This window comes from Natator depressus, chromosome 9 (assembly GCF_965152275.1).
Source record: "Natator depressus isolate rNatDep1 chromosome 9, rNatDep2.hap1, whole genome shotgun sequence".
NCBI lineage: Eukaryota > Metazoa > Chordata > Testudines > Cheloniidae > Natator > Natator depressus.
This window is the reverse complement of record NC_134242.1, coordinates 16,037,613-16,065,525: the sequence shown is the minus strand read 5'-3', so window position 1 is coordinate 16,065,525 and position 27,913 is coordinate 16,037,613. Positions and strand designations below refer to the sequence as shown.

The window sequence follows — 27,913 nt, the reverse complement described above, 5'->3', positions numbered from 1 at the left end:
GTTTAATTTCATACAGTATGTGTGAAGAACTCTGTCATAAATATAAAAGGAAGGGTAAACACCTTTAAAATCCCTCCTGGCCAGAGGAAAAACCCTTTCACCTGTAAAGGGTTAAGAAGCTAGGATAACCTTGCTGGCACCTGACCAAAATGACCAATGAGGAGACAAGATACTTTCAAAGCTGGAGGGGGGAGAAACAAAGGTTCTCTCGGGCTGTGTGTTTTTTTTTATCGGGACCAGAACAGGAATGCAGGTCAGATCTCCTGTAAAGGGCTAATAAGCAATCTAGTTAGATATGGGTTAGATTCTGTTTTGTTTAAATGGCTGATAAAATAAGTTGTGCTGAATGGAATATATATTCCTGTTTTTGTGTCTTTTTGTAACTTAAGGTTTTGCCTAGAGGGATTCTCTATGTTTTGAATCTGATTACCTTGTAAGGTATTCACCATCCTGATTTTACAGAGGTGGTTCTTTTACTTTTTCTTCAATTAAAATTCTTCTTTTAAGAACCTGATTGCTTTTTCATTGTTCTTAAGATCCAAGGGTTTGGGTCTGTGTTCACCTATGCAAATTGGTGAGGATTTTTATCAAGCCTTCCCCAGGAAAGGGGGTGTAGGGTTTGGGAGGATTTTGGGGGCGGGAAGACGTTTCCAAGCAGGCTCTTTCCCTGTTATATATTTGTTAGACACTTGGTGGTGGCAGCAATAAAGTCCAAGGGCAAAAGGTAAAATAGTTTGTACCTTGGGGTAGTTTTAACCTAAGCTGGTAAAAATAAGCTTAGGGGGTTTTTCATGCAGATCCCCACATCTGCACCCGAGAGTTCAGAGTGGGGAAGGAATCTTGACATGGTGGGAGCAGTGGGATTAACTTGTAATCATTTTGAGATCAATTTGAGATTTTTTGAACCAGAAGCACAGATTTTAAAAGGAAATTTTATTTCCCTTTGGGCTGTTGGAAAGCAGGTTCTAAGCTGAAAGCAGTTAGAGGGTTTTTTTTGTCTCTGCCTGGGGGCCAGAGCAGAGACAAAAGGGATTTGTCTTTCGTGAGCTGGAGTTTTCTCTACCTAAAGGCAGGGTAGTTAACCTCCTGCAGGGAAATTCACAAGTCTTCACTGACCTGAAGTTGTTTTTTTACCTAAGAGCAACTAGAGGGGTTTTCTGTCTATTTGTCTGGAGACAGAGGGGTTAGGGTTTTATTAAAGGATTTTTCTGTAGGCTGACAATCAGTATCAGAGAACACAGGTATCCGGTTACAGCACAACCTATTTTTTTTTATGACAAGCCAAGTTTTGTTTGTTTCGTTGTTTATTTCTAACTCTCGGGTGTAAAGTTAGTTAAAAACAGAGAGGCAAAGATGACAGAGCCCAAGGCAGAAACAGCCAAAGAGGCTGCCCACAGGAGAGAACTGGAGGCAGCGAAAGAGGCAGAAAAACACCAAGAGGCTGCTCACAGGAGAGCTATGGAGGCAAAGGAAAAAGAAATGGAGGAGAGGGAAAAAGAGAAGAAGCATGAACTGGAGTTGGAGAAGGTAAGGGCTGAGCGGAATCTGCTGGATAACCCTAACCATCCTTCCCCAACAATCCACAAATGGGAGTGACTATGTCCACAGTATGATGAATCAAGTGATATTGCTGAATATTTTCTCACCTTTGAGAGGCTGTGCACTCCCCATAAAATTCCTGAAGCTCACAAGATGACCACATTGGTCGAAAAATTAACTGGAAGAGCTATGGACATTTTCAATAAGATGCCTATTGATGAGGCTTCTGACTATAATAAGTTCAAGGATTTGGTTTTAAAGCAATTTCAAATTACATCTGAAATGTACAGAGTAAAATTTCAAACCCTTAAGGGAGGGCCTGGACTAAGTAATGTGGCTTATCTAAACCAGATGAAGGATCTGTTAGATAAACGGGTCCAAGGAAGGGGTGTCACTAGCTTTGACGGAATGTGACGGATAGCTCAAGTTTTAACCTAAGCTGGTAAAAATAAGCTTAGGGGGTTTTTCATGCAGGTCCCCACATCTGTACCCTAGAGTTCAGAGTGGGGAAGGAATCTTGATATGGTGGCAGAGCGGTTGTCAAGGTTCTTTCCCCACTCTAAACTCTCGGGTACAGATGTGGGGACCTGCATGAAAAACCCCCTAAACTTATTTTTACCAGCTTAGGTTAAAACTTCCCCAAGGTACAAACTATTTTACCTTTTGCCCTTGGACTTTATTGCTGCCACCACCAAGCGTCTAACAAATATATAGCAGGGAAAGAGCCCACTTGGAAACGTCTTCCCCCCCTAAAATCCTCCCAAACAAGTGGGGCAATTTGCCCCAGACCCCAAGCCGCGCAGGGGCCCCCATGAGAGTTTTCGTTGGCACTTCGGCGGTGGGTCCTTCAGTGTAGCCAACACACCCGGAATGAAGGACCCGGCGCCGAAGACCTGCCGGCACTTCTTCTGCTCTGGGTCTTCGGCGGCAATTTGGCGTCGGGCGTCCTTCCGCTCCGTGTCTTCAGCAAAGTGCCCTGAAGACCCAGAGCGGAAGAACCCCCGCTGCTGAAGACCCTAGGCCCCCGAATCCTCTGGACAGCCCTGTGTGGACCCTAACAGTCCTCCAGCAGCTGTCCATAATGACTGACATTGACTGCTCCAGCCACAATTGTGAACTCCACTGCCTAGGGGCCACCGCGACCGGAAGGCCCCCCTCTGCTTTAAAGCCCTGTGAATTTTTGAAATGCCTTTTCCTGATTGTCCAGCTTGGCAACCGCATCCAGCAGCTCTCCATTGCTATGTGCAACTGCTCAGCTGACCATACTGGCTACACACTCCAGGCGTGCTCCGGTTTGGAGCAGACAGGAGATATTGGATCTCCTGGGCCTGAGGGGAGAAGAGGCTGTGCAGGAACAGCTATTCTTGCCAGCAAGTTAAAGAAGTATGGGCTGGGTGAATGGACTATAAGGTGGATAGAAAGTTGGCTAGATCGTCGGGCTCAATGGATAGTGATCAATAGCTCCATGTCTAGCTGGCAGCCAGTATCAAGCAGAGTGTCCCAAGGGTCGGTCCTGGGGCCAGTTTTGTTCAATATCTTCATTAATGATCTGGAGGATGGTGTGGACTGCACCCTCAGCAAGTTTGCAGATGACACTAAACCGGGAGGAGTGGTAGATACGCTGGAGGGTAGGGATGGGATACAGAGGGACCTAGACAAATTAGAGGATTGGACCAAAAGAAATCTGATGAGGTCCAACAAGGACAAGTACAGAGTCCTGCACTTAGGATGGAAGAATCCCATGCACCGTTACAGACTAGGGACTGAGTGGCTAGGCAGCAGTTCTTCAGAAAAGGAGCTGGAGGTTACAGTGGATGAGAAACTGGATGAGAGTCAATAGTGTGCCCTTGTTGCCAAGAAGGCTAGTGGCACTTTGGACTGTATAAGTAGGGACATTGCCAGCATATCGAGGAATGTGATAGTTCCCCTCTATTCTGCATTGGTGAGGCCTCATCTGGAGTAGTGTTTCCAGTTTTGGGCCCCACACTACAAGAAGGAAGTAGAAAAATTGAAGAGAGGACAACAAAAATGATTAGGGGACTGGAGCACATGACTTATGAGGAGAGGCTGAGGGAACTGGGATTGTTTATTCTGCGGAAGAGAAGAATGAGGGGCGATTTGATAGCTGATTTCAACTACCTGAAAGGGGGTTCCAAAGAGGCTGGATCTAGACTGTTATCAGTGGTGGCAGATGACAGAACGAGGAGTAATGGTCTCAAGTTGCAGTGTGGGAGGTTTAGGTTGGATATTAGGAAAACCTTTTTCACTAGGAGGGTGGTGAAGCACTGGAATGGGTTACCTAGGGAGGTGGTGGAATCTCCTTCCTTAGAGGTTTTTAAGGTCAGGTTTGACAAAACCCTGGCTGGGAGGATTTAGTTGGGGATTGGTCCTGTTCTGAGCAGGGGTTTGGACTAGATGACCTGCTGAGGTCCCTTCCAACCCTGATATTCTATGATTCTGTGAACTGGGTCAGTCATATCTAGGGTGACCATATTTCCCTATGCTGAACATGGGACACCTGGTAAAATTACTCGTATTCAAGCCTGTTCAATGCCAGTCAATCAGAACTATGCAGTACAAACGTTCAAATTAACATAGAGTTGACTAAGCCCGTTAAAAAGAAATACAGCATATTGGATTCTTTTTATTTACCTTCTTATCTTTAAGGCTTTAGGGTTCACCTGGGGAGAGGTGACACACACACTCCTACCCCCCCCACACACGGAGAGAGGCGACACAGACACACACACTCCTGTACACCTTTCTTACACGGGGGGTGGGGGCGTGACCGACTGACCCAACTCTCCCTGCCCTGCGCTCTCTGCGCCTGGCTGGCTGGACCCCTGGGATAGACCCGCCTCTCCTGGTACCTGGCACCGCATCTTTCCGAGGCAACACATGGTGGGGCATACAGGGTTGCATGCCCCCGCTCCCCAGATTTCTGCCAGGGTTCACACCAGAATGTGGCCATCAGCAGCCTTTCGGCACTGTGCAGGAGAGAAAGGACAGAAACTGCTTTCAGCCGCAGGGGAGTGGGGGTGGAGAGGAGGGATGACCTGGACCATGTCTTTTGCAGAACTCCTCTCTTCCCCCTCCCCATGGCTGGAAGCAGCTTGTCCCTTCCTGCCTGCACAGTGTCGAAAGGTAGCTAACACCTCCAGGCTGCTGCTGGCCACCGACATAACCCAGCTGCCTCTGGCTACAGCACGGGCAGGAAGGGGTTAAGCCCTAAGTGTGCATTGTGCACCAGGGCCCAGGGAACCTGACTGCAAGGGCTTCCACAAACTGGGCCAAAGAGGTGGCTCAGCAGAGTAGGGTGCTTAGGGGATGGAGCGGCCCCACACTCCCTGGGGGCAGAACCCAGGGCAAGGGAGAGGATGCTAAGCCCCTTCCCAGAGGGCTGCTGTGGATCCTGCATGGCCGGGGTGTGAACAGGCTGGAAATCGCTTCCCTCTGCCCCGCCACTCCAGAGCTTAGCTGAGGGGTGGAGAGGCTTCCCCTGGCAGCACTGTGCAGGGCTTTGGCATATGCAGGGCTTGGCTCCTCCTGGCCAACATCCCGGGCCAGAGGGTCTTGGCCTTTCCTGTGGCGCCAGAGGTAGTGGGGGAAGGAAGGAGCCTGCAGGCCAGGCAGTTGGTGAGCTGAGTGCTCCGACCAGGGGCTGGTTCTCTGCACAGCACTGGGAGCAGGATGCACCCAGCCAGGGGGGATATGGCACAGCAGCGGGGCTGGGGGGTGAAGGGGCAAAGCAGGGAGAGGGCAGGAGAAGAGGAGCATGTAAAGGGCCAATGGGTGGGCAGCAGAGGCGACACGTAACTGGCCACTGCCTGGCACCTGCCTGAACTCATCCACCACTGTAGCTCGCAGCACGCAGCCAGCACTGGCTGGAAATAGGATGGAAGGTGAGACCCTGCTGTCCGAGAGCCCGCTTGCAGTGGGGGCTGTGCTGATGGACCGCGAGGGGGAACGGCCGGCCTCTCACACTGCAGCTTTGCCTCACCACCAGCCTTGCACAGCCACCTCCATCATTGGCCACTGGACCCCCAAGCCACCAACTTGGGTGGCCGGTTGGCAAGCAGGGATCTGGCCAGCAGCAGGACCCACCAGTACTGATGCGGGGGAGATAGAAAATGTGGGACAATTTGCCCATTTTTAGAAAAAGTCGGGACACCCGTAGGAGGGTTTAAATACAAGACCGTCCCTTTAGAAATGGGATGTCTGGTCACTCTAGGCCTATCAGAGGGCCAGGGAGGCCAACAGTCAATCCAATGCCAAGCCACAGATCTGCCTCTTCTACAACGAGCTGCCTGCCATACTTGGCGGAGACCCCACCACCTCCCCGCAGACCACTGTGGATACCTCCGATCAGCCCTAGTCACAGGTCCCTGGTGTGTACAGTTAGGATGAGGTGGAGGAGGATGTGGAACAAGTGACTAGGTTATCCCGCAAGCCAGGAACTATTTGAGACTCCACCAGAAGTCCAGTCAGTCTTTGCATTCAAGCCCAGGTGAGCCCGATGCAGGGGAAGGACCCTCAGGTCAGTGTGTAAATTTATTTCACATTACAGTGGTGCTGCCCCCAACTTAACAGAACACAGCTATTGATTTTTCATTAATTTACACACCCTAAAAGAGGCAGCAGTACAACTAACAGAGGGAGAGTTGTTATCTGGCTTTCATTCCCCTGTAGAGTTAGGCAGGGTGGGGCCAGGCAGAGCAGTTTGTTTATGTACACAGGGGTGTCCTCCTGAGAAATCTCCATGAAACTTTCATACTCTGCAATCCTCTCCTGAAGTTTCTAGGGAGGGCTGCCTTATTTCTTCCTCCGTTGTAGGACACTTTCCCACGCTAGTCAGTGAGAACTTTGGCAGGCACCATTGCAATACATAAGCAAGCAGCATACAAGCCCCTGGCAGCTTCAAGACACCACCAGCAGTTGTGTTTTGTTACCCTCAGGAGTGAGAGATCAGCTAAAATCGCCACTGCCTGTGGAAAAGGGTGCCAGTAATTCAGTGCCATTGCCCTATACTCATAGTTTCATGCAATGAGCTATTCCCTTCTCATTTCTCTCAACCTGGTAGGCCATATTCACCATGGCTGGTGATAAGAGTTGTGTCATACACAAGCACTGCAAAGCAGAAGTGTCAATGAGCATGTCTTGTGTAAAACCTCAGGAGAGCAAGGGAAGGGTGTTTTGAATCTTAACTTCCATTTTCAGTTGTGACTGTACTCTCAGTGGTACCTCTGTGTGTTTTATCTGCAGCTGAGGCCTTGAGGGGGTCCCCCTACAGATCCATAGAACGCTTGACTCAGGTAAGGATGCGGGATGACATGTTCAATGAGATCCTGTAAGCCAGTTCTGCATCAGACCATGAGCAAAGGGCCAGGAGGGTGAACACTGCAGACTGTATGGAGACAGAAAGCAGACAGGAGAAAGACTCTGGAGTCCCAGCAGGAAAAGGAGAGGGAGGTGCACCAGGACATAATGCTGCAGCCTCTTGTGGTCCAACAGGTTCAACAATGAGTGACTCATCGCCCTTTGGTAGTCCACAGAGAGCTCAATTACAGCATCTCCCTACACACCTGCCTCCCATGTGGCATCAGGGGCCACATCCCTACCCCTATATTACGGACAACCACTGCTTCACATACACTGTGAGAGCCATGGATTGCTCTATGTGTAGGTAAATTAGAAATGAATGTTCTTTCCCCTAGTTAAATTTTGTTCCATTAGTTTATTAAGTTTTTAATGAATTTGCTTTTAAATTGCACAGATTTTTTTCACAGTTTTGTTATGGAATAAAATAATTAATCTTTATTAGTTCACAACATAGGCTGCAGAGTGCCTAGTGGTATGGAAAGCACCCATTTACTTCATAATGTACAGTGTGACAACTCACAGGATCAATGACAAACACTGTGTAATCATAAATGTACAGCAAGCACCACAAAATTAATAGGTGCACTGACAGTGTTGTATTCACAGGTGTACCCCAAGCACCACTCAGTACCCAAAATTGCAGGGCAAATAGAGCACAGCACACCACAGCACACTAGTGTGGCTCACTCAAAGTGCTCTTTCAAAGCCTTCCTGACCCATATAGCTCTGTGTTGAGCTCTTCTAATAGCCTTTGTGTCTGGCTGTTCAAACTCAGCAGACAGCCTCTCTACCTCTGCCCTCCATCCCAGCAGCAACTGTCCCGTTTGCTTTACAGATATTATGCAGGACACAGCAGGCAGTTATAACCTTTGGGATATTTTTTTTCACTGAGCTCCAATCTTGTGAGTAAACATTACTAGCGTCCCTTCAATCTACCAAAAGTACATTGAACTGTCATTCTGCACCTGCGGAGCCAGTAGTTGAAGCGTTCCTTGGTGCTGTCAAGGTGGCTGATTGCAGCTTCATAAACCATGGGAGCAAGGGATAGGTTGGGTCCCCCAGCATCATTAGTGGCATTTCAACATCACCAATGATAATCCACCAGTTAGGAGACAAAATCCCTGCTTGTAGCTTTCTGAACAGTCCTGTGTTCTTAAAGATACTGGTGGCATGTCCCTGTCCAGATCAGCCAACATAGATGTTGGTGAAGCATCCCCGGTGATCCACCAACACTTGCATAACCATAGTAAAGAAGCCCTTTCTGTTGATGTACACTGTGGCAAGGTGGTCTCGTGCCAGAACAGGGATATGCGTGCCATCTATTGATCCTCTATAATTCATGAACCCCATTGCTGGAAATCCATCCACTATGTCCTGCACATTGCCAAGAGTCACAGTCCCATGTAGCAGAGTCACAGTCCCATGTCCCCTGCACACTTGCATGACAACTGCCCCACTGTGGATTTTCCAACTCCAAAATGATTTCCCACTGACTGGTAGCAATCCAGCGTTGCAAGTTTCCACAATTCAATCGCCACTCACTTCTCCACAGTCAGGGCAGCTCTCATTTTGGTGTTCTTGTGCTGGAGGGCTGGGATGAGCTTGACTCACAGCTCCAGGAACATGGCCTGATCCAGCCAAAAGTTCTGTGCCCATTGCTCATCTTACCGAATCTGCATTATGATGTGATCCCACCAGTCACTGCTCACTTCTTGGGCTCAGAAGCAGCGCTCTGCCATCTTCAGATACTAAATTAATGCCACCAAAAACCTTGAATTCTCTCTATGTCCCATAACATTCTGTCATCCAAGAAATTGTCATGTTCCAGGCTGATTTGGGTCTTCTTATGTGCCCTGTGCTTACAATGCTTATGAAAATAGTGCAGAGCTGTGTAGGCTCCATGCTTCTGTCAGAGATGGAGACAGCGAGGAAGGTTGTGCGGATCTCAAGGGATTTTTAAAAAAGGCACAAAAATTATGGGATATAGATGACATTATGGGGTGGAAACAGTTGCATGCTGGGAAGTTGACCCCTTGCTCCCAGTCACTCGTGCATGATATGGTTCTGCCCCACCACGCATTACCAAAACGTCCCAAAGGACAGTGTGTTGGAGGGTGGCAGGTTTGACCCTGGAATACCTACCCACGGTGCACCACACTGTGCCCCGACACAAACACTCCTGATGAGCATGTGCAGCACCAACTCAAGCCACTAAGTATGCACGTGCACAAGCAATATACTAACTGCAGTGGCTTTATGCCAACACAACTGGCATGGACCAAAGTTTGTAGTGCAGCCATGGTCTCAGTAGCACTCTAATTCTGATGGCATCAGCCAACCAAAAAACATATCTTGGACAATAAAAGGATAAGATATAAAATGTGGGAATTTTTACTGAGGGGGGAGAGTATATGTATTGTTCTAAATATGTTCAAACTCAGACCTGTTTTGTAAAAGAATATTATTTATAAACTGGCTTAGACTGTAGGAGTGCATAAACTACATCCATGAGCATGGGATGAACAGACAGACAGCTTTGATTGGCTGACATGGGGTTCCAGGTTACGTGTGTGTGTGTGTGTGTGTGTGCGCCCATCACTAAAGCCACAGTGTTGAGGCTTCTGCAGTTACACACCTTCCACAGCTCCAATTACACATGACAAGGCAAATGATAAAGGGAAACCCATTTTATGTTCAGGTCACAATTCTGTTTTTAAAATTATTAAATTTAGAAGGCAAATACAAGATCAAAGAAAATGAACTACCATGTATCCCCCTTACAGGAATGGACAGATGACAAATAATCCTGCAGGAGGGTTGGAGGGTAGTCCCCACAATGAAATTTCATGCAACACACACATAGCGTTTTAACCAAATATAAACACCGCATCTGAGCCCTATCCTGCCTTCCTTGTGCACCCATAACTCCCACTAATTTCACCAGACAGGGCATGCAAGGAATACAGACAAAGGCACAGCCACATGTTACGACTTATACCTGATAGGACACGCACACAACTACTGCGAATTATACCTGGTAGGACACGCACACAAATGCTGCGAATTATACCTGGTAGGACACGCACACAAATGCTGCGAATTATACCTAGTAGGACACGCACACAACTACTGCGAATTATACCTGATAGGACACGCTCACAAATGCTGCGAATTATACCTAGTAGGACACGCACACACATGCTGCGAATTATACCTGATAGGACATGCACACAAATGCTACGAATTATACCTGACAGATCACGCACAAAACTGCTGCGAATTATACCTGATAGGTCACGCACAGTTCAAATCTAGGCTGAGGCACATGAACAAAGTCCACAACTGCAGAGTTCCCAAAAAACACCAAGTTTATTACGCTTGAGCGTGGTGCCCCCCTGCTAGCCAGGAGGGGACCCCGAATACAGATTATACAAAGGTTATATACCTCTTAGCAAAGCATGTTGCCCTCATGCATCGGAAACCTTAGCCAATAAACAAACCCTTTTCTTATCTACCACCTATCTCTGCTTGGTGCATTCCTCGTGCTAAACTAGTATGTTAATTACACAGCATGGTCCTAAAGCAATGAATCAGTAACTTTTTTTATCAGGATGGGAGGCCTCACATCAAAGGCCAGGAGATAGGGAGTTAGGGACAGACAAAGAACAGATACCGGGAGTCAAGGCAGGCTGGAGACAAGCAGGAGGATTTTCACAGGAATGCAGTATCTAAGGAACACTCCTCCTGGTGCATGATATGCTTGCTTTTAGACAATGGTGAGCCCCAAACCAAAATGGAGTCACATGTGCTAACTTTTCCTTAACACACATAAAAGGAAGTTGAGTGAGAACGTGAGAGTCCTGAAGCCATTCTGAGGGGGGCATCAACAACGTGGGGGAGGGAGGACCTGGTTTCCCCTAGTGGTTCCATCTATGAATGCAGGACTGGCCCTTCATTAGGAGCCTAAAATCGATAGCAGCTTTTCAGGAATTAATTGAATTCAAGGGTCTTCAGCCCAGCAGGCAGCTGAAGCCACTTGGTGAAAATCAGATGTTGGTACTAAAGAAAATGAACAACACCAATGAAAACTTTAAATCTGACTCATATTAATAATAATAAAGTACAGCACCTAGGACAATGGGGTACTGGTCAATGACTAGGGATCCTACAGCATTTCCTGAGATGCCAGAGATTCAGGGGAGACCCGTTTCTATCCAGAACCAGAGCCTTCAAGATGGCCTTCGGGGCTGACATAGTCTCTTTTCTACGGTTGCACAGTGCCCAGCACAATAGGGCCCCAATCCTGATTAGAGCCTTTTGACACCACTGCAGGATAAACAGTGAGATGTCTGCCCCGATAATGATCTGTCCTGTTGACTCAGCACAGCTCGGAGGTGGAGAGCGTCTCCAAAATCATCACTGGTTGTAGGCTGCTACCTAATCTTAAGTGCTGCCGCACGCTCACATTCAATGAAAATCAACCAATTACAAATCAGATATACAGGGAAAAGACCTTTCAAGTTAAACTAAAAGGACTCTCCTTTATCATGATTGGATGCTTAATACAGGCTCACTCCTCTTCCTATTGAAGTCAATATGAGTTTTGCCATCAACTTAAATGAGAGGAGCTTTGTGCCCTTAAATCAGTGTTTCATTTAACCTACTTGTACTTGAAAAGAGAATTTTATAACAGTTCCAATGCACACCTGGGTACGATAAAACAGATATATTTTGCAGAAGCCGCATTTCTTAGAGTGCAGCACAAAACCGTGCATGCATAGCTCATTAATGCAGCATGCGCTGGCTCCCTGCATATGTTGCCCCTCTTGATCACCCCTGAGACAGTTGCGAGTTTCTCAGCACCGACATTCACTCAATCAGATCTTTACTATGATGATTAAATGAAAAAGAATCAGAATGTTCAGCGACTCAGCATCATGCCCATCTGCAACGAATGGAGTTTTCACTTTGAGCAACTACTGACAGCAGTTTTGAATTTACTAGGGAGTTTGAGACAGAAAAATAACCCAGGTGATATTTATCACTGCAGAAAAAGAAACACCTTTTGTTAATATTATAAGCCTTGCAATTGTACATATCTATTAACACTGTAAACAGAAGACTTAAATCAGCAATAGAGAGAGATTTGTACAATACATCCCATTTTACAAGCCAGTTAGCTGCTGCGTCTGTCCAGTTTTACTTCCAGCTGCAGTAGAAATAGCATTTTGTTTATTCTTTTGCCACAAAGTGCAATCAGAAAACATTTAAAAAAACTTCACGAGCAAGACAGAAGCCAGCACAATCGAGTTTTATTAGTGGAAGGGACTTCTCAGCCTATGGGATATATAAATAGTGCAGAACCAGGAAATAAAACAAAGCATTCACTTCTCAGCACATACAAATGGCGATACTCATGTCTCCCCCGTCGTACGAAATTGAGGGCAGATCTACACTAGAAGCACTGACACAGCGCCGGCGTGGACAGTGCTTAGGTCGCTGTAACTTGCATTGCTTTGGCGGGTGTCTTGGGCTCTTGCAGAAACATTAGTGTCTCCATCTTAAGAGGATCTTTGCTCTGGCAGTTGCATACATATGTCTAAAAACATGATTCTGATCTAATTTACACTGATTCTACAGTGGTGTAACTCCAATAACTTCAATGGAGTTAACTCCTTATTTACACCAGCATCAATGAGAACAGATTCCTGGCTGGTGGTTTTATAAATGGATTTTCAAGCATAACAGATTGTAAATATGGGCAAAAATCCAAATGCTCTTTGAACAGAGGAAACCTTTGGGTCAGGATCCGGCCTTTGCTGATTAGGCCGGTTGCTACTGTAAACATTAAAAGCAACTTAACACTTTGGAAATTACATCTAACTACCTGTCACACTGGAGGGCACAAAGTTGCTTAATCTTCACTAATTGCATTCCTAATCAAACATGAAAACATGCTGTATACACATTAATTTGGTTAGCAAATTAGAGTATTTTTAATAAAAAAGATAGCAGCCTAATATTCGCCTCCCACTCCCTAACTGAAATGATGATTGAGGAGGAAGTGATCAGTACATGTGCTTAATGGACCTGATTTGAGGGTCTCATGGAGTGAGCATGTGATTGGGAGCCCCAGAAGCTTCTGAGTTTTAAGGTGGCTCTGGCACTGAATTGCTGTGTGGAACTGGGCATGTCTTGACCTCTCTGTCTCAGTATCCCCTTATGTAAATTAAACATGGTGATAACACCTGCTGTGCAGCAGTGTTGTGATAATCAAGATTACACCATCAGCAATGATGCAGAGTGCCATAGAAGTGTTACGTATGTGACAAAGTTCCTCCTCTACCTTGGTGGGTCTTGCGCTTATTGGCGGATTTGCTCGCCTTGGAGCTTCACGGCAGCCCTTAGTTTGGCCGTTTTTGTGAACCCACAGTCCAGGTCAACTCCTCCTGTGTCTGACCAGGAGTTGGGAGGTTTGGGGGGAACCCAGGCCCCCCCTCTACTCTGGATTCCAGCCCAGGGCCCTGTGGAATGCAGCTGTCTAGAGTGCCTCCTGGAACAGCTGTGCAACAGCTACAACTCCCTGGGCTACTTCCCCATGGCCTCCTCCCAACCCCTTCTTTATTCTCACCATAGGACCTTCCTCCTGGTGTCTGATAACGCTTGTACACCTCAGTCCTCCAACAGTATGCGTTCTCACTCTCAGCTCCTAGTGCCTCTTGCTCCCAGCTCCTCACACGCACATCACAAACTGAAGTGAGCTCCTTTTTAAACTCAGATGCCCTGATTAGCCTGCCTTAATTGATTCTAGCAGCTTCTTGATTGGCTGCTGGTGTTCTAATTAGCCTGTCTGTCTTAATTGTCTCCAGAAGGTTCCTGATTGTTTTGGAACCTTCCCTGTTACCTTACCCAGGGAAAAGGGACCTACTTAACCTGGGGCTAATATATCTGCCTTCTATTACTCTCCTGTACCCATCTGGCCCGACCCTGTCACACGTATTATACCTTTAGAGAACAATGAATGGCCTTTACTATCAGGAAATAGGATTTTCCAACATAAACTGTTAATGCAAAGTACATTAGGGACCAGCCTTGGAAAGTCCTGACTCCCTATAGCATGGTTTTAATTGTTACCCAAGTACTAGCTCATCTGCCTTTTACTAGATTTGCCCATGTGGCTTTCCGGACACACCAGAACACAGCCCTATAAAATATGCAACCCATAATGCCAACATGACGCTGTTCTAAGGACTGTAATGAATGGTCATTTTTCCAGTGACCTTCAATCAATTTCTCAGAGGGTGGAAAAAAAATTAATTTTAATACAAAAAGGTAGAGATGTTTATATAAAATGTAGCTAGTGCTTTCCTGACCTAGTGAGTGCAGTACTGTGTACTGTCAATAAGACTGGATCAGGAAGATTATGTTTTACAGGTATAGGACTTGATTCACCTCTGTGCCAGCACCCTAGGGTAGGCAAAGGGTGTTTGTGTTACCCTAACCCTAACTGTACCTCTTGTGTTCCTGCCATAGGATAGCATATTTAACGGGAGTCAGGACTCCTTTGAGAGTCCTGCTGATGGAGATTGCTTGTGCAGAGATATGCCAAATCAGGGCATCTCCCAGACATAGCTGGAAGAAGTTTTTCAGACTAAAGTCCCACCCCCCACACACCCCAAAAATGGCAGATTTGGGTCCACTGAAACATTTTGTAAACTTGTGTTGAATTCACTAGTTGTTTCAGTTACCGCCCCCAGCCCCCCAAACCCCAACAAATCTGAAGAAAATCATATTTTGTTTTGACTTTTTCTGTTAGTTTTGAATTTTACTACAATGTTATTAAAAAGGTTAAAACTTGGCAATGAAATGTTTTGTTCTGAGTCGAACAAATATTGTATTCAATCCAAAACAATTTTTCTTCATTTTTTTTTATTTGCTGAAAAATTCAAAGTTTTTCTTTTTTAGTCAACCCAAAATGAACGTCCCCCCTGAATTTTCTGGATCAGCCAGTGAACCAAGATATCAGCTATTCATATAGCTCTACCTCCAGTGACTCTGGCTAGCGATGTATACTTTGGGGGCTGCACTGGCAGAAGTGGTGGAGAGTACTGCTGCAGCTGCTTTGCACTGTCACAACCCCCTTCTGGGTCTCTTGAGAAGCCAATGTCTTCACAGGCTGAATCAAGCTCATGGTTGTATAGGAGCCAAATATAATGGACTGGAATGCAACTGAGAGTTTGAATGCAAGAACAGCCTTGCATCTGGCATGCCAATATAATACAAGGCTTTATCACAAGGGTACATTATGTTCTGGTCTGCTTATCTTACTTTATTTTCTATACAGGAGACTATCTGGATCCACAAATGATCCAAAGATGTGGAATCCGGGGGTGTTCATTGAATAGATGCTATGCAAAAAGGACAAATGACCTCTTTTAAAAACAGTTGAGTGTTTGATATTAGAGGTCTGTTGAACACTGACGGACATGTTGGTCACATTTTTGTCGGTTTCACCTAGGATGCTATTGAGGGACAATAAAATCTCTTGGTTCAGGGAATAAATGAGAGCTGGAAGCACCAGGGAGATATTGCCACACTTTTCTCAGGCAGGGTACCAGACGTGATGGGTCAATTATCTGATCTTTTATGGTGAATCTTATTTTTCTAAGAACTTCTGATTTGTTGCAGAATATTGAGCCTCTAACTGCCTTTGAAGGAGTGCAGTTTATTTTGCCTCTGCGACTTGCTAATGGTTATTACCCCAGGGGAGAGGGTTAGTACAAAAATATAAAAGGCATGGCTTGATGTTTGAAGTTTTGTGTTTTATTGTAGTTGGCACCAGAAATGTTTTTGATCTATGTTATGTTCACATACATCCTCTGTAAACAAGAATGCATCAATATTGGTTTCTTATGATTTTGTTTCAATGACTGTATGGTTTTTAAAAAATACATTCACAAACCACCTTATGTTTAAACACAATGATTCCCTTTTATTTCATAACTGTTCCCAAAAAACCCACAATAAAAAAAATCATTTAAAGCTGTGTATTCTGAACATGAGACTTTAGGGGGAAAAAAAGTCATCAGTTTGCAACATAAATTAATGAGAAGCTTCTGATTTAAGGTAGCCACAGTGAAAATATAAAGAGCTGGTGGCAATCACTGTCAGTGAAGAGACTTACTCTGATTCCGTTTTAATTCCAGTATCCAACAACTACAGCAGTTGCTAAATTTAATCAGAAAAGTTATTGCTAAATAAAACAACCATTGCAATAAAAAACACAAGGGTGTGTACGTGTGTGGTAGTGGGAGATGTGGGAAAATGGAGGTCCTTTTCTGATCACTCAGTGGCAGCTCTAGGTTGAAATTATAGCTAGCCCAAGTTATATATTTGCTCTTTAATTAAGGACACTTTTCAAAGTACCCACAGTGCTTTGCTGTGGCTGACAGCCTGAAGTCTCCCTACTGTTGATTTGGAGACCCCTACAGGAATGTGCAAGCCTAGGCTTGTTACTGAGGAGAGCTGGTAAGTGCTTTACTGTGGTTTCCATGGTGCTCAGTGAAGTACTGTGCTGATTTCAAGGTCCCTGCTGGAACGTGCACTACAAGCGTTGCTGGCATTTACCATTTTCAGAATTTCCCACCACTTGCAGCTTCAACGATGTTAGTGCTAATTCAGACAAAATGCTGGCGGCCACTGGCATCACGCCCACAAGGCTGTGTAGACGTGCTCTGAGCACGGTTAAACGACAATGCCGCGGCTAACGTGCCATTGGCTGCCTGGAGGCTTGTCTGCATTAGGGCTCAGCAACAGTGGGAAATTTCAGATAGATAGGCTCGTGTATACACAGCCAGACAGTCTGAGCCACCGAAGCAACTGCCCCTGCACAGATCCTTCCTCTGGAAGAGAGAGTCCATCAAACCAACAGCCATGAATAGTGCTTTGAACAGAGCTAAAGATCAAGTTATCTTACTAGGGTTTTATTTTCTGGCTGAGACCAGCACCCTGGTGCTTTAATGGCAGAGGCTCAGAAATGGAGCTGTAAAGCTGCCTGGATTCCCTTAACTGCCTCTAACCTACGAAGCTGCCATGTTGAAACTTTAAGAACCACAGGCCGGAAGTAGCATATTTTCACCAACTTGCTATACACTTGCCCCGGGTTTCTGATTTTTATTGTGCTCTTACTGATGGTATGGCCAGCAACCAATTTTAAATGACTATGAACAAAACTAATGCCTACCGGCACAATAATGGATGGTGCAGTCCATTACAGGGCCAGGGGGACTGACAGTGTGAGATTCTTTTTTAATCAGTGAAGGATTCAGATTTGACCAACGACAGTTGATTTGTTTTTTTAATAGCATCATTATTATTACATATAATATCAGAGATTGCCAGTTAAGCTCTCTACATCTTCCTGGAGGTAACAGTGCTGCAATAAACAGCGAAATGAAAAACAAAACAAAAACGAACAAAACGAGGTAGGTTAAAAACAGCAACACAGATCTCGTTATGCAACACCCTAATACCACGGGCAGCCATGCTTGTAGCTATTGAGAAAAAAAATCCCAGATACTCACTTAAAATTTAAATCAGTTGAGCAGAGTTTATAAGGACACAATTCAACCTGAACTAAATACACACATATTTCTGCACAGATGTTGTCATTCACTGTATGTTGGGTAATTCGGGGGGAGTGGAGGAGGGGCAGAAAGTGATTATAGTTTCAGAATCATCACTCAAGAAACCCTATTTTTAAAAATTCTTTACAATTCAGCTGTGCAATGCTCCTTTTGGCTTGGTTTAGTAGCTAATCCCCTCTCTCCCCTACACTGAGCAGACACTGGGCCTCTCAGAACCTTCTAACTTGCCCGTCCCAGTCTTCATATCTGGAGACGAGACAAAGTCAACAGAAGCCACGTTATCACTGGGGCCACAATCCTTATCGGTGCTAGGCACCCTTAGCTATCACTGACTTCCAGGGCAGTTTTGAATGCACAGCATCACTCTTAAGTGGGGCCCAACCATTCAGCTGTGCACACCCAATTAGTTCTCAGTATGACTGGATCCTAAATTAAAAACCCTGTCTTCAAAGTGGCTCCATGCATCCCTCCAAATACATCTGTCACCTGAATGATCTTGTGTTTCTCTCAGCCTTTGTTCCATCCCCTTCTTTTGCCTTGACCTCTTGCATAAAGTAGCATGGGGGAAAAAATGCTAATACACCCTCCCACTGTTTTCAGGAGTAACAACAAACGACACTACTTTCTCTATCAACACACACCATTATGTGAAGATCCAGATAGAAATATGGACTGACAGACTGACAAAAATGTTGTTGATTTTATTAGTCTAAGGCTAGTAGTTTAGCCATTTAAAATCCATTTCCCAAAAGAGGGGAAAAACTATTATTTTTCTCTTCTTTAAAAATCCATTAAGCTGTTGCTGCCAAAAGCAACATGTAAATGTTGGTGAAGGCAAAAGATTTCCCAAAATTACTTAGCTATATGGTTATGGCCTTCATCGCAAAGATAAAAGGTACATTTATTGTGCTGTCTTTCACCAGTTTTAATTAATAACTTTACAGCAAACTATATATTTGATGCTAGCAGGCAGACAGAATTAAAAACATACTTTTTGACACTATTTTCTTCCCCATTCTTACAAAGTAGGGGACAAAGAAAAAGTAAAATAAAAAAATTCATAACCCACTATAACACAGCTTAATCAGGAGACCATCAGAGGTTTCTTTCTCTACTTTTGAAGTGCATATGTCTCTTTCTGCCCCAAACACAGTGTTGCATTCTTAGGGATCTCCAGTGAATCCTCTCTCTCCATTACCAGACTGCAACAATGAAGGGTGTACTGTATTGTGAGAGTGTGTGTAGGGGAGTGGTGTATTCCACAAGGCTTTCCGTATCTGCCTCGAGAGTGTTAGTCCACATGTTTAATGTCCTTTAAATTAGAAATAATGCCATGAAGGTAAGTGTCAAGCGTTCTTCTATTACCAGTTCATCATGGAATTTCTGTTGAGGGTCATGAAAAAAACTTGGCTACTTCCTCCAGATCTCACTGATGCAAAAAATACCTGTATGGGAAGAAGGGGGGGGGGGGTGTGAAACAAAAAAACAACCGCAACAAGTAGTTAATTGCATGTTTTTTCAGCGTTTTAGATTTAACAGCCACCAAATGTCTTTTAGTCATTAACGACCCAAGCTAGAGTCAAACAAGCAACCTAGAGATGGAAGGTTCCTTATCCCATTACCAATACCTTGAGCCAACCAGTTTCCCCTCTTCATTTTTTTTTTTTTAATTTTCTCAGGAGAGCTGAATGGAGACAGGGCACCTGGTTTCCAGTGAAGTTCTACTTTAATCCTGTTTCTTAGGTAGTGTGACTGCAGTACAAGGAGGCTGTGATGGAGCAGAGAAACACCATACCAGCAGAGAAGGGATGAAAGAGAACCCAGTTAGCCCCACCCTACAATACCTGCAGCTAACACCAGGCCTGGAGGGAGAAGAAAAGGAGAGAACCTGGCTCAGTTCAGCAATGTCTGGTGAGGGAGCAGGATGCAGCTCTGCCTCTCTGCATAAGGGGAGCTTCACTACAAGCCTGACAGCTGGGACAGCCACTGAGGCAGAAGCAATGTGTCCCTGACCAGAAAAGACTCTCGAGGAGACTGGGGAACACCCAGTAATGAGTGGACTCTACTGTTTACTTGAAGGAAATTATGGGTCCAAGCCCCTCCAGTCTTCCAATCCCCATCCAAGGGGTGAAGGTTATAGAAGCATCCAGCAAACACAGGGGGATAGAGACTTTCCTCCACAACGTACACAGAGACCTGCAGCTGTGGGAGGATGCCGGAAAGGTCCACAAGTGGGCACTACTCCAGGCAAGCCATTACAGAGGGCAAAAGTGTTGACGGATGCCACAAACAGTACTAAGTTTGAACCTTATACCTTGCTAGTATCTCAAGACGACATAAGAGTTTATGAATAACAACCTGGCAGAATTTTCTTCTAGGGGGGTCTCAGTCCATCATGTAACACAACCTCTCAGTCACTGCAGATGACAACACTCTTCATTCCCACATTTTCTATATGCAAAGGGACACTCTCCAAGACTAGTACAAGGAAACTGAAATCTAACACTTAAGACGTCAACTGAGAGAACTGGTGCTATCATTTAAGGGAAGTTCAGCAAGTTGGTTGTCTCTGTATTGGCTGTATTCTGAGCAAATTAGAACCACTGAAGAATGACCCACCGAGCCAGATCATCATTAACGTAGGTGTCAATAAAATTATGGGGCTTTCCTGACTTGCTATCAGTACCAGAGAGGAGAGCTCAGCTTGGGGTTGCTCCATAGTGCCATGTTTATTATAGGCAGGACTTCCCATTTTAAGACCTTGTTTTCAATTGTTTATCACTTTGCCAGGCTGTTTGACCTGAAATTTTTCATGCTGGTTGTCTGCCTCAGGTCAACCTTTTGGAAAAATTCAGCCAAATTGTTCAGCCATTTCTGAGAATGAAATTAGGGAAAATTCTGTTCTTTTGCTATGTTAAAAAAAGCCGGTGACCTTTTCTTTGAACAACTCTAGCACCCCCATACTTTGTATCCGGGATTTGAAATTTGGCAGTGGGGTGACCTTTACGATAGGGATGGGCCTGTTGCCATCCTTGTAAAATTCCACCAAGTTATAAGCCTTTGAAAAATCGCAGCTTGCACATGCTCAGCAGAGACTTTTGATTTTTAGCAGCTAAAAATCTCTAAAAATTCTGTCTTCACTGAGCATGCCCCATCCCCTCACAGCTCCCATGTGTAACCAGACTGTGCAGCCACCATCTGCTCACAGCTCCTACATGCGAGTGGATTATGTATGTGTCATCCCCACAAAGCAGCTCAGCATGCTCCCTCCAGTCCAGGGCTGCAGAAGCAAAAGCTGGCTGTTCTCTGTAATGGCTGCTTCCAGCTGGAATGGGGCTCAGGGCTGGAATGGGGCTAGGCACTTGACCTGAGAACAGGGAGCCTCTCTCTCTCCTGTACTCTCGGTGTCCCCACTTTTCACACCCAGGTAATGGGGAAGGGGAATGCATTGGAGGACAAAAGCCAGGGCAGTGGGGAAGAAAAGGAGCAGAATGGGACAAGGAATCTGGTGAGATTGGAACTGAAGGGGTAGGGGGAAGAAAGAGAGTAACTGGCTGGGCAAAGAGCCTGGGCTTAGGAAAAGTAGCCAGGGATGAGCAGACAGGATAGGACAGGGCCATGTTGGAGAGGATGGGGCAGAAGTCATCAAGTCTGGGGAAAATGTATAGAAGAGTCTGTGTCCACTAGAGAGCACTCTCCTCCAAAGCCTGGAATGTAACTCCCGATTCCTGAGTCTCACCATTCCTCTGCTGTTAGCATACGTCTGTGAAACCCTTTGGCAGATATGGTCTCTCACCCCTCCCTTGTGCTGATCCACACAGAGGATGACATCCTATTACTGCTACCAGTTATTCCGTTAGCCCAAGAGGCAGAGATCTGTGCAGTGGATCTAAACAGTCCAACTCTGCTGATGAGTGGGTATCAATATGATGTCACATGATGGAATTTCTGCTTTATCAATTTGCTTTTTGAAAAACCTAGGAATTTACACACAAAAATCTACATTCAAAGAACATTATTAAGATTGTATCACAATGCGTACGCATGAGGGGATCAAATTAAGGTTGCATAGGCAACCTTCATTCTGGCATTTCTTAACTTCTAAGTACTTGACTTTGCAACATTAATAATGTTCTTTTAATGTAATGTATGTGTGTAACTGTAACTGACCTGCCAAGATTCTAAATGGATTTATTTCATGGAACTGATTTGTGGCCATGCAATATTTTAGAGTACAGGCTATTGTTTAGGTGAGACAGCTTGAACTGGAGTATATATTTCAGCAGCATTTTCACTCTGCTGGATGGGGGAATGGTTATGCAGAAAATCATTATAATAGAATCTGTAAATGGAAACACAACTGATCCGCTCCAGCTGATCAAAGATAGGCAAATGGGCCCATTAGGTTTTGAGCAGACTCCTCAAGTAGCTTTGTCATCACCACTTAGGAGAAATTCAAGCTGAGTCAATATAGGGCCTCTCCCCATTACTGGTTGTCTCTACTTAAGAGATTTACTTGGAGTGGTTTGCTTGTGTGTTGTGTGCATTAAGCAGACCATCACATTGATTACTTATTAACCTCAAGACAAACTAGATCTGAAACCTCAAGGTAGCTGGTTGTATCTTAAAGATGTAAAGCACTGATGCACACTTTGAGGCAGACTTACCTTATCATTTCTTTCACATAGAAATTTTAACCTTTGAGCTCGCTTGTGCATAAATACTCCATCCAAATGTCCTGTCTCCACTGAACGGATCTCAATAGCTTTTTCTCCCCAGCCCATTATTTGATTGGAATGAATGTAGGCTGTCAAAAGGAATTTCCAAAAGAGCATTAAAAACATTTGGCAGGCTATTAATAACAAAATGGGCAAAGCCGCTCTCAACAATCAATATTCAAAGACTGTCTAGAGGAATCAAGTAGCTCTCCATTTGCCAGAAGTAGCAGAAGCCAGCCACATCAAGAGAAAGCACTCAAATAATAGATAATAATAATGGTTCTTATATAGTGCTTTTTCCTCCATAGATCTCGAAGTGCTTTAACAAGAAGAAAGCATCCTTATCCCCATTTTACAGATGGGGGAAACAGAGGAACTGAGAGGAGAAGCAAGGTCACACAGCAGACCAATGGTAGAGCCAGGAGTTTAGAATTCAGGTTCTCCTGACTCCCCATCCAGTGCCCTCTTCACTGGAGCACATTGTCTCCCCAGACTAGTGACTTTAAGTAGGGAGACCTCAAGGCCCAATCTATGAATGGACAACAACTAGGCCCATCATCTGAGTGAGAGCGGTCTGCTTTGATTGGCAAGTGCCCAAATGACCCCCATCTTAGTTTCCTTTATTTCTCCTCTTATTTTACATTTGTAAATGACAACGGAGAAGAGGAAGGGTTCACCTACCCACAGAAGTAGGCATTTCTCCCCACTGCAGCACCACGTCTTTAGTTATCCGTCCATAGGTGTTCACATACACCCCTTCATCCTCATAGCACACGAGCATCTCCATCCCATCCGTTTTTGGCAGGATGACAATGGCGTGAGGAGTGATATTGCCCTGAATCTGTGATTAAAATAACCCCCCCAAATCAGAATTAAATCAAAGAGGGGAAAAAAGTCTAAGAAAATCCCACCCTGTTAAACAGCTATGCCTGGGCATTTAAAGGATCGGCTTGAAAGAGAGTAATTTGTCACGTTTACCCCACCATCAAACTGTCTGACATGTCAAAGATAAACAGCCTCAGCCATTATAAGGAGATTGCAACATTTACACCCCCAGAAAACGGTGTCTGACATTTGACAGTATCATATATCAACTGCTATTGAGCACTAAATACATCTTGTGTTCAAATGATAGTGAAACAGAAATTAAGAATACTGGGTACAGAACTGGGGAGGAGGAAATCTTCTCCTTTCTTGAATAATCAGTGTTTGGAGAAAGGATAGAAACTAGGATGCAGCTACTTTTCTTACATTTCTGATCTTCAGTCGCTAAGGCAACATGCTACCTTGGCGGCATTTCCCCCAGTTCCTGTCAAGTATTAGGCACTGGCAGCACTATCAGGCAATGGATACTGTCCTAGATGAGCCACTCGTCTGATCAGATATGGAATTCCTATGTTGATTTAAAGCACAGTTCCAGCTGCCCCGGTTTCTCCAATGGTTTGCTCAAACACTATATATAAGAACATAAAAACATAAGAACGGCCATACTAGGTCAGACCGATGGTCCATCTAGCCCAGTGTCCTGTCTTCCGACAGTGGCCAGTGCCAGATGCTTCACAAGGAATGAACAGAACAGGGCAATTATTGAGTGATCCATCCCTTGTCGACCAACCTCAGCTTCTGGCAGTCAGAGGTTTAGGGACACTCACAGCATGGGGTGGCATCCCTGACCATCTCAGTTAATAGCCACTGATGGACGTATCCTCCATGAACCTATCCAATTCTTTTTTGAACCCACTTATATTTTTGGCCTTCACAACATCCCCTGGCAGTGAGGTCCACAGGTTGACTATGTGTTGTGTGAAGAAGTACTTCCTTATGTTTGTTTTAAACCTGCTGTCTATTAATTTTATAGGATGACCCCTGTTTTTTGTGTTATGTAAAGGAGTAAATAACACTTCCCTATTCACTGTCTCCACCAGTCATGATTTTATAGATTTCTATCATATCCCCCCTTAGTCATCCCTTTTCTGATCTGAACAGTCCCAGTCTTTCTAATCTCTCCTCATATGAAAACCAAAGCATTTTTGTTGCCCTTCTCTGTACGTTTGCCAATTCTAATACAGTATATCTTTTATAAGACGGGGCAACCAGAACCTCACGCAGTATTCAAGGTGTGGGCGTACCATAAATAGTTAAAGTGGGCATACCAAGTTAAACCTAAACCCCAGTATGTTTTGTAACCTCAGTTCAGTCCTGCTTTGGCCTTATTCACAAAATGTGCTTAAACCAATTTAGCTGAAACCATGTGATGAGAGATTCTTACCAGAGTTCAGCAAAATCGGCTTCCAGAAAAGGCTACGTATACTTCATATTGTCTTGTCTCACTTAACTGTCCATTTTTGTCTATTAACCATACACAGAGTTCGGAACACAGCTTATTCCGTAAAGATCCTGCAGCCCAGTCCTGCAGCCCTTACTCAGAAAAACTACTTCACAAGGGAGTGGGGTGAAGGGCAGGATTTGGGACTCCCTACAAGAGAACTGCACTAAGAGGCCCAGTTCCTTGGGGTGCCCATTTTGTTTGTTGGGGCAGAACCTGGTTCCCTATTAACCCTCCCCCCAGCAAGGAAACAGAAGCTATGGAATGGCGCCACTATTGGTCCGTGGTGTATGTGAGAGGATTCCTCTTTCCATGCCTGACTATGGAGGCTTGGCATGGGGCTGAATTTGCCCCCAAGTAAGTAAAGGCTGTTGAATCAGATCCTTTATCTTTATTAACTAGGTGTATGGTACCTCTCACCCTCTCTCATTCGCTTGTCAGAGAGGCCATTACCAGTGATTTTAGTACTCACAGCAAGATGCCATGTAATTAGCCATGATTTCCAACAGCCGAACCCTCTTCCAAATCTTGTTTGGGACGTACTTTATTCATCATGTTAGTCATACAGTAACACAGTAACACAGCTCCTCCGTGTACTCACGTGAGATGGTATATAGATATCATAAGAGTTCCCTGAATCTACATCAATCACATGGAATCCAGTATGTGATCCAAAGATAACCTTCAATCTTTGACCCTCTTCTACCGTGAGGTCCACAAGCAACGGTTTGTGCTGGAGATCTGCAAAAGACTTTTAAAATCCCTTCAGTCAGTTTCCTGAGGTACAAACAAAGCCCACTATTGGCAGCACATTACAGTTATGAAACCACGTTTGTCTCTTATTAAATGTGTCATTGATATTCCTATTGCATCTCAGATGCCCCACAGGGTATTACTTGGTCTCTCTGTCTGTCCACGTTTATTTGCTAGTCTGGCTCTTTTTGTATTGCTATATCTTACAAGAAGCTTCAAAGTGCTGCTGTAATGTTTGTCTTTCCTGTTATAACCATCAGGCTGTCTGACATGTTACATACATGCTGCATTTCGCCATGCAGGGATAGCAGTCACTGGAAAATATGGATCCAACAGCTGGAATGAAAGCTCAAAAGACAGCCTGTAAAGATACAGGCATATGCCACCCACCCACACCAATGGGTGGGGGAACTTGATGGGGCCAGCCGTGGAAGGGAGACAGTTCCAATAGCAAGGGAGGGAGATACTTGCCAAAGGACAATAGGTAGCTCCTCTGTTTGGGAGTCTTTGGCATGCATTGGCCAGCTGGGGGAGTGGGGTGCTGACTGGCCAGCATTCCCCAGCTCCCAGGATTTAGCTCCGAGTGGGGGTCATGTGGAATCTCATTCACCTCTGTTCCTGCAGCTCACCCTACCCATCCAAACTAAGAACAGGAACGCAGTTTGACAGATGCCGTGGGTTACTGTTTAGGTGGGTCAGGAAGGAATTTTTTCTCCCCTAGGCCAATTGGCAAAGTACCAGGGAGCTTTTGCCTTCCTCACAGCACCTTGAAGCCACAGTGGGTTGAGTAGGAACATGCTTGGTACATAACTGAGGTACCGGGTGGAGTTGTTTACTCATTGTGACTTGTGGCCAGTTTCCTGTGCGGTTAAGAAACTAAAATGAACAGTTCCCAGAGATAAAAGACCTGGGATTTTGGTGTTGGGTCTTGGGCTCATGTGATAGGGTGAGACTCTGTGGCCTTTGCATGAGGAGGTCAGACCTTGTGGCCCTCATTGGCTGAGGTCCGCACCCTGCTGCACCCTCTGTCCCCCTTGCGAGGGCGAGGGTGCTAGGACTCAGAGAGCTGAGTCCTGGGGGAATAGGCTGAGGAGAACCTACCCCATGTTATGGGTTATATGGTAAGGAGCCCTGTAACCCCATGCACTGGAACCAAGTAAATACCGGGTATAGGAGAGTATGGGTGATGGGTGGGTAATGCCCCTCCCGCTGTGTTAGAGTTTAATGAAAGTTGCACCCTGCTGCTTAATTCCATTCACGCGTCTGTCCTTATTTTGCTGCTCTCTCCACATCAAGCTCCACCATCCCCCCTTCAGAATAATCACTTAAATTTCCTCTGTCTTTTCCTCACAGAGATACTCGAAGTTTAGGGTCACAACCTGCAAACACCCTCACCGCTGCGAACAACACACGAATCTCTGCCAGCGTTGATAGGCTTTGAAGTAGCCAGTCCACATTCCTCTGCTGATGCACAAATAATTTGCAGAGAGGTGGTGTGTCTGCAGGGTCAGATGGTGTATGCATTAAAAAAATGTGACTCACAAGCTCCTCCCCTGCATGGTACTTTCTGTGGGTTGAACAAATTCCCCCCCCCTCCCACCCTGGGCTCCCCATTGTGAGCACTGTTCTTTTTTTGCAGGTGCCTCTGCGCAGCCCCAAAATTTGGGCCTTTAAACAGGATCATGGAGGAGTAATCATTTGCATTTGAGAGAGTATTTCAGTCAACACATATGGAGGAATTCCCCCTTCCAACCCACAGCAGGTGCTCTGTGCCGTGTAAGGTCTGTGTTAGTGTGTGGGCAAAGCAACCAAGGGTGGGAGATCATTTGTATCCTGTCTGAGTGGTTTTCATGCGGACTCTGAACAGGAATGAACTATTAGGGGTGGGGTGAGGCAGAGCAAGGAAGGGCCACTCTGTATTTGCATAATTCCAGTCTCTGTGAATCCCTGAACAGGTGTGGAAAGGCAGTGATGCCTATTTAGTCCATAGATTCGAATAGCAGCCACAGGAGAATTCAACTACGGCTTCAAAACTTGCCCGCAGCTTGGGGAGGTGGATCCCATCCCATTCTAAGGCCGGGTCTATTCTACCACTTACTTTGTGTGAATAAGCCACCCCCCGAGCAACGTAAATTACACCGACCTACGCGCCAGTGTGGACAGCGCTATGTCAGCGGGAGAACTTCTCATGGAAGTGGATTTATTATGCTGACAGGAGAGCTCTCTCTCCCATCAGCATAGAGCATCTTTACCAGACGTGCTACAACGGCGCACCTGTGCCAATGTAGCGCTTCTAGTGTAGACTGCCTTAACTCTGCTTAATTCCTCATATGAAGTCCACTTCACTTTATTCAGCATCAGATCACACTCACCCTCCCTGAAAAAGCCATATTTGCTAGAGGGATGCAGTGTTTACTCAGCATGAAACAGTCTCTGAATCCACTGCCCCTTTCAGTTAGCCCTCTGCAAAGATCTGTGGATGGAAAGTGCCATAAAGTGCTGAGTGTAAAGTGCACAGAGCACACTTAGTTTAGGTACAATTTATGTACAAT

At 45.3% G+C, this 27,913-nt stretch overlaps 1 protein-coding gene and 1 long non-coding RNA gene across 8 annotated transcripts in view; one reads left to right on the top strand and one right to left on the bottom strand.

The window, feature by feature from the left end:
• Positions 1 to 489: 489 nt before the first annotated feature.
• On the top strand, positions 490 to 27,093 carry LOC141993842 (uncharacterized). 2 transcript variants are annotated; one of them, XR_012640954.1, is made up of 4 exons: positions 490 to 1,527; positions 6,802 to 6,851; positions 19,244 to 20,203; positions 27,001 to 27,093. It is a non-coding gene; the product is annotated as an uncharacterized LOC141993842 (long non-coding RNA). The 2 variants fall into 2 exon arrangements; XR_012640953.1 differs by having other exon boundaries at positions 492 to 1,527; positions 19,308 to 20,203.
• Positions 15,759 to 27,913, bottom strand: part of TNIK (TRAF2 and NCK interacting kinase) — a 302,103-nt gene continuing 289,948 nt past the window's right edge. For 5 of the 6 annotated variants that reach the window (XM_074963574.1, XM_074963569.1, XM_074963575.1 and 2 more), the window contains 4 exons: positions 25,210 to 25,359; positions 22,964 to 23,123; positions 22,232 to 22,371; positions 15,759 to 19,009 (listed from right to left, as the gene is read on the bottom strand). In XM_074963574.1, coding sequence (XP_074819675.1) covers positions 18,926 to 19,009; positions 22,232 to 22,371; positions 22,964 to 23,123; positions 25,210 to 25,359 — 534 coding nt within the window. In that variant the 3' untranslated portion in view covers positions 15,759 to 18,925. The remainder of the gene's footprint in view (positions 19,010 to 22,231; positions 22,372 to 22,963; positions 23,124 to 25,209; positions 25,360 to 27,913) is intronic. The other variant, XM_074963576.1, reaches the window with a different exon arrangement.